The sequence below is a fragment of the Hyaena hyaena genome, unplaced genomic scaffold (assembly GCF_003009895.1).
Source record: "Hyaena hyaena isolate Hyena2069 unplaced genomic scaffold, ASM300989v1 scaffold_505, whole genome shotgun sequence".
NCBI classification, from domain to species: Eukaryota; Metazoa; Chordata; class Mammalia; order Carnivora; family Hyaenidae; genus Hyaena; species Hyaena hyaena.
The window spans coordinates 1,017,592-1,024,324 of NW_024081134.1; the positions used below are offsets into that span (position 1 = coordinate 1,017,592).

At 59.3% G+C, this 6,733-nt stretch overlaps 1 protein-coding gene across 1 annotated transcript; it reads right to left on the minus strand.

The window, feature by feature from the left end:
* Positions 1-300: 300 nt before the first annotated feature.
* RHOC (ras homolog family member C) lies at positions 301-6,423 on the minus strand. Its single transcript, XM_039254923.1, has 5 exons — positions 6,319-6,423; positions 2,885-3,048; positions 2,229-2,349; positions 1,765-1,895; positions 301-940 (listed from the first exon to the last, which is right to left on the minus strand). The coding sequence occupies exons 2-5, from the start codon at positions 3,038-3,040 to the stop codon at positions 767-769; spliced, it is 582 nt and encodes a 193-aa protein (XP_039110854.1). The 5' UTR covers positions 3,041-3,048; positions 6,319-6,423; the 3' UTR covers positions 301-766.
* Between the last annotated feature and the right edge of the window lie 310 nt (positions 6,424-6,733).

Sequence of the window (6,733 nt, forward strand, 5' to 3'; positions counted from 1 at the left end):
CTCCCAGCCAGAGAGGAACCCAGCCCCCAGGTCTAGGGGAGGAAACCCAGTGGGAGGTGGCAAGGAAGCCACCCACAGGCTTCTAAGTTTAGCCCCTGCTCCAGACCACTCCCCTCACCCGCCTTGAGGCCCAGAGCCAAGGCATGACCTCATCCCTTGCTCTGAGACTCCGCCCTGCCTGCCCGGGAGTCCTGCCTTTGCAGACAGGGGCCCAGCCTGGCAAGCAACTTAGGAGAGATGGGACTCTAGGCTCACAGCCAAGGCAGGGACCAGGAGAGGAAGACAGGAAGCTGCCACACGCACGTTGGAGCCTGTGGCCTTTATTCGCGTCCCCCACCAAGTAGAGCCCAGGCCCCAGTCCAAAGCAAAACCGCCAGGGGCCTGGGGCTCGGGGTTACACCCTCCAAGTCCCCTACCCCAGACACTCCTGTGAGCCAGAAGTGCATAAAGTGCTGGTGTGTGATGATCTTCTGGGGAAGGCTGAAGGGGTCAGGAGCCCTGCCCCTGGGCCAAGGCAGTGGGAGGAGGGACTCCCACTCTGGAAGGGCAGGGAGTTGCCCTAAGTTCTCAGAGTACAGGGAGGGAGAGTGGGCCCACCACCACCACCTGGGGGGCTGGGGGAGGGCTGGCAAAATTCGGAAATTCAGATGCAGTCCTGGGCTGGAGGGAATGGAAAAGGGAGCCTTCTGGAGGAGGGGGCCAGGAGGTGGGCAGCTTTCTGCAACCCTCTGAAGGGAGTGGGGGAGCGGCGGAGGCCTTGCTGGTCTCAGAGAATGGGACAACCCCTCCGGCGCTTATTCTTGCGCACCTGGAGGCCAGCCCGAGTGGCCATCTCAAATACCTCCCTCACCCCCTCCTTGGTCTTGGCCGAGCACTCGAGGTACCCAAAGGCGCTGATGCGGTTTGCCATGTCCCGGCCCTCCTCAGATCGCACGGGCTCCTGGGAAGACAGAAGGCAAGAGGTCAAAGGAAGCTGGTGGCTAAGTGTACCCCTCCCCACTTCAGCCATAAGTGTGGGGAGTAGAACAAATAGATCTTCCAGCCCTGGCCACCCGGGGCAGTTTCTGGGCCAGGACCCAAGACTCTTAGTGTTTACATCAAATGTCTCCATCGACCCTGTATTCCACGGTGCACCCTTCTCTTGCCTGAACATCTAGCACTGCCAAACCAACCTCCCGCCTCTTCTCACTTTTCCAGAATATGCTCTGTGGCTGCCAAACAGTTTTTCTAACACAGAGATGGGACCGCATCTGTCCCCCAGTTTAAAACTTTGCCATAACTATCCCTGCAGGACAGTCTATATTCTTCACCCTGGCAACTTTCTTTCACAAACTGTAGTCCTCTGGCTAGAGAGCCACCTAGCAGGGAAGCCCACTCCCTCACTCTCTGAGCCATCCGGCCATCCGTGCCCTCCCACGTCGGAGTCAGCCCACACCTCCCTGGGTGTGCTCTGAGGGTACCACCCCATGCTCCAAGCAAAAGATCTATTATAAGAAACTGCTTCTGGGGACAGGGATGATATTTTTAATAGCCCCAACCCCAACAGAATGGAAGCAAGTAAGTTAAAATGCCAAGTGACCCTGGACAAGTCACTTCATTCTCTTGACAATTTCATCAGGTGTAGCGTAGAGGAAGGGCCCTTCTGGTTCTTCCTCACCAGGGAGTGGGAGGCGGGCCTCACACCACCTTGCTGGGAAGTCAGCTGGAGAGGACCCTGAGAGGGTCATCTTCCCCAGGGGGCTTGGGCCTGGCAGCCCCACCCACCTGCTTCATCTTGGCCAGCTCTCTTCTGGTGTGCTCATCTTGCCTCAGGTCCTTCTTATTCCCCACTAGGATGATGGGCACGTTGGGGCAGAAGTGCTTCACCTCTGGGGTCCACTTCTCAGGAATGTTCTCTGCATAAACAGGTCCCAACAGGTGTTGGTGCCTCCACTTAGGCTAGAAAGCTCCCCCCAGAGTCCCCTTCTCTCCCCACAGCAGTGTTAGAAGCCCTTCAGCACGACAGTCCCTTTCACAGCTCAGAGCCCCTCTGCCCCCACAGTACACCCTTGGAGCCCTCCCTGGGGCCAGAGTCACCACAGTGCGGGAGGCTGACGGGGCCCTGCCCCACACCCCCAGCCTCAGTCTCTGAAGGTGGCTGACACGAGCCAAAGGGAGAGCAACCTCTGGTTGGTTGATCCCAAGGGGTTCTCAGTGCCTTTCCTCCACAGCCCTCACCCCCACCTCACCCAGGCTGTCGGGGCTGTCGATGGAGAAGCACATGAGGATGACGTCAGTGTCCGGGTAGGAGAGAGGCCGCAGGCGATCGTAGTCTTCCTGCCCAGCTGTGTCCCACAGAGCCAGCTCCACCTGATGCATGGGGCCAATGAGTGGCTGGCCTGAGGGCCCCGGTTACATCCCTCCCCTGCCACCCAGAGATCCTCTCCTGAAACCATGGGTCCTTTCGGTTCACCCAACATTTAGTGAGCACTTGCTATATGCCAGGGTCAGTGCTACTCCCTGTCAGTGTAAACAAGGTGAGTTCTTAGAAGTCCTGGGACATGGGTGCTTGATCTCTCTGTAGTTCATGAGCTCCACTGTGAGCACCACTATTTGATTTAACCTTTGAAGAAGGGGGCCTTACCATTATCCCCATTATCTTGCTGTCAGAGGAGCTTAAGCTCAGAGGCAAAAGGCCTGGGCCCAGGTTATAGAGGCAGGTGTAGACAAGAAGGACATGTATCTAGATTTCCTAAAATTACGGTTTCACTTCCAACTTGAACTGTCTCCTGCAGGGAGCATGGAGCAGGGACACCGGTAGTGAGGAAGGACATTCAAGGTTCTAAGTGAGAGACTGGGGTGCCAGGGGGAGGGAGGGAAGATGGGGAAGGTTCCCGGCCTTCACCTGCTTGCCGTCCACCTCTATGTCTGCAATGTAGTTCTCAAAGACGGTGGGGACGTAGACTTCCGGGAACTGGTCCTTGCTGAAGACGATGAGGAGGCAGGTCTTCCCACAGGCCCCATCCCCCACAATCACCAGCTTCTTTCTGATTGCAGCCATGGCTGGGGCTGGCAGGGAGGAGACAGTGAGGATGTGGGGAAAAGGCAGTATGTCCAAAACCACTTTGCTGGGCCCCCCAAGACCTCCTGGAAACCAAGGCTTCCAGCAAAGAGAGGGAAGTGGGTAGGGGTAGGGGCTTGCTCAGGCACGTTCTTGGCAAGAACCAATCATTCGGTCAACTGAGCTTGAAATTCCTAATCTGAGGGTCAGGAACAGGTGTCCCTAGATGGATCAGAATACAGGGGTGGGAGGTAGAAGAACCATCCACCTGCGAGCCAGAAAACAGGAGTTCTGATCTAATTCGCCAACAGTAGGGCCCTAGACACTGAAGAGGGGGGAACGGGGATGTGTGGAAGAGCCAGTTTTATCTGCTATACATATTAGAGCTTCAAGTCAGACTTTATTTGTTACCAAAATTCTGATACTTCTAAAGTTGAATAATCGCTAGGGTCCAATCAAGAACACATTGTGCCTCACTCAGGACAAGTCATGCGTGCCCAGTCACAAATGAGGAGTCCTTCTACAAGCCCACAGGCTAGCAGAACCAGCTACTACCAGGTAGCAGGAGGTAAGGGAAACTATGCTGAACATTTCCACAAAAATCGTCTCCCCTCAGTCACCAGAAGCCTGCAAGGTAGATGGTGCACTTCCCATTTTGCCAAACTAGGACACTGAGGTTCAGCGAGGTTATAACACGTTCAGAGGTGGGGCAGGGATGGCACTCAGAGCAGGGCTGTGTGACTCTAGACTCTGCTAAAGCCTTTTCTACATATCACTCCAGAGATGGAGAAGAGAGCAGAGGGAGGGAAACCCAGAGGGCAGTAGCAACGGCAGCGGCCCTCCGGCTTCCCCGGCCCACCCTATCCCAGTCCCTGAAGCCAGCCCCGAGTCACACAAAGAAGGCTCAGTCCCGGCAGTGCCCACAGCCCACATTCGGGCAGCCTGCCTTCTTCCTCCCCTCCTCCTGCGCCTGGCAGCAACACTGGGTCACTCAGCCCCAGGCAGGGGACAATGACCACACTGTAGGGAGCCACACATCCACCACATCGGAGTGACTGAGAATAATCCACTAGGGAATCACCTCCACCCACCCCCTGGAACAGCCAGCCCCTTCCTCCCCTCTCTCCAGCTCACCCCAAGGTCCTGCCCACCCCTCCCTGTGACTCAGGGCAAGGAGTCAGCTTCCCGAGGTTTCCATACATCCCCGGCCCCGAACACACATGAGCCAGCATCTGCACAGTTCATCACACCTACCCAGCCTCCCTGCCCCTGAGCTGAGCCTCACTTCCTCCCTCCCTGGGGAGAGGAGCTGACCTCCAAGCCCAGCTGAGGTTCCCAGGCCTCCAGCCTCGGAGGAAGAGAGGGCGGGCTCTGAGAGCTGAGATGCAGTCGAGGCTGTTGGGAAGGGGGAGGGAGCTAGAGCCCGAGCTGGGAGGAGCTCCCCCCCCCAAAATAAAAACCAAAAAAAAGAGCTGAACAAGGACCAGTCCCAGCACCAACCAGGCAAGGAGTAGTTAAGAGAGAAGGGGATGGTAACCTGATCTCTGCCCCAAACCTGGCTTTTTCCCTCAGTCCCACATCCTGTCAAACTGGGCTGAACTCTTGTACTCCCCACATTCCAGCACCACCTCACAGCCCAGCCTCGGTCTGCCTTTTAGGAAAGCGAATACTCCAAGCCCCAAGCTAGTTCTCCTTCAACAGTGGGATCCTGGGTGGCCTCCCGCTCTTACACACACACACACACACACACACACACACACACACAAAACCGGGATGAGAGGAAGTGGATATGAGTCAGAGAGAATTTATAGGAGTTGAGAGGATACGGCCACACTCTCCCCACCAAAGAAGGGGCTCTCTCCGATACCCCAAGACAGGCAAGAAGGCAGGCACCCTGCCAGCAGATCTCCCCCAAAAATGGAAACCACCTTCAAAAAGGGGGTTCCCCGGAAATTCTGCCCAGGTGATCAACTCCCCCCACCCACTCCCACTAGTTCCATTGGTCCAGCTGTGTGAAAAAAACACAGGCTGGGGTAGCCCCGCCTGGGATGGGCAATGTTGATGAAGGACAGTCACCACCCGGGGGAGTACCAGTTGTTTAGGTGTACCCGCCTGCAGTAGGACAGTTTGGGTGGCGCCCCATGGTGGGAGGCGGAGGCCAGAACTCGGGGTCAAGGGCATGCATTAAGTGCCCCGGAGCCCCCAGCTCAATTAGAAGACTTTTCCTTCAGGCTCTCAGTTGGGCAAGAAGGGCAGAGCTGGCCTGGGCCAAGCCAGGACACTAGGCCCAAGGCCAACACGGCAAGGACAGCAGCTTCCTATTAGAGGCAGCCCCAGAACTGCCCCACTGACCCTAAGATGGGCAACCAAATACCACACAGAGGCTGGAATGGAGCCTGAAGCTCCGGGAGCCTTCCCTGAGACCAGACATCCTACCCTCTCCTCAATCATTCTCTAGACTTCCAGATGACCCAGAGGTGGGCTGTACCCAGCAGATCGGCCCTGAGGTCTATGGAAGGAATCAGATACCACCTCGACTTTAAAACCAGAAGTGAGAACAGGACTCAGCGTGGGATCCTCCCAGCCCAAAGCCCCAGGATAATCCTTAGCCAGGCTGGGGAGTGTAAGGGACGGGTCTGGAAGGGAGGAGATTCTTACTTACACAAAAAGGAGCTGGATCCTTCCCAATCTCCCCTACCTCCCGCCCCAGGCCCACTCCAGGAACCTTCCGGGGAAGTGTCCACACCTCTCCGAGCAGTGGCAGCCCCCACTGATCACACCACGCCCCTATTCCCGCCGTTCCACCGGCCCGGCCTGGGGGAATTCCCACCTCCACCCGGATTTGCGCCGGGACCCACAACCCACCCCAGGTCCACATCGGGCCGCCCAGCTTGGGAGCTACAGCGTTGGGCTTGGGCTCCCTCGCGGAGACCCAAGTTGCCTTCTGGCTTCTCGCCCGGCGGGGCAGGTTCCAGGAAGCCGGGAGGGAAAGGCAGGGACCCAGCCTCGGACACAGGAGCCGAGAGGCCCTGCGGGGCAGTTCCCAGAGTAGGGGGGTGGGGAGGAGACCTCGCTGCAGCCCAGGGAGGGGCCGAGAGGCCCCGACCCCCGCACAGCCCAGACGCTGAGTCCCAAGGGAAGGAGGGCGGCCCGCGCTCTGGCCGAAGCCCCCTCTCCGGCCGGCGCCCCGAGCTCCGGCCAAGAGGAGGGGAGCGAAAGTGCCCTCCTGGGGACGAGTTCCCGGGACGCCCCGCCACCCCAGCCCCCGGCCCGGGTACCTTCCGCTCCGCTGCCTCCAGCTGCGCGGCCAGAGCCGGAGGCTGACTGACCCGGGGGGCCCCGCCCCGCCCTCCTTCAGCGCAGCGGCAGGGAGGGGCGGGCCCGGCTGGGGGAGGGACCGGCCGGGGGCGGCCCTTGGCTCCGCCCGCCCACCGCCCAGCCCGGGGCCATCGGTGCTGGCCCCAGCCGCTGGACGGGGGTCCGGGGCGGGGGATGCCGGGAGGGTGGGGGAGGGGGCGGCAAGCGGGCCCCCTCGAGGACTCTGTCTCTGCTCCGCCTTCCCTCCCCCAGGGGTGGACCGGCGTCGGGAAAGTTGCGAGGCGCTCGGGGTGGGGTCGGGAAAGGGCCGCTGCTGCCCTCCCGTGGCCAAGCGGCCACCCGCGCCTACACACCCCCAGCCCACCCCACCCCCCG

Excerpts from the sequence above, each read along its gene's own strand:
- RHOC (XM_039254923.1), bottom strand. The coding sequence starts at position 3,040 with ATGGCTGCAATCAGAAAGAAGCTGGTGATTGTGGGGGATGGGGCCTGT. Across the intron at positions 2,350-2,884 it reads TAGAGGTGGACGGCAAGCAG|GTGGAGCTGGCTCTGTGGGA; the intron begins GTGAAGGCCGGG and ends CCCATGCATCAG. Across the intron at positions 941-1,764 it reads AGCTGGCCAAGATGAAGCAG|GAGCCCGTGCGATCTGAGGA; the intron begins GTGGGTGGGGCT and ends CTGTCTTCCCAG.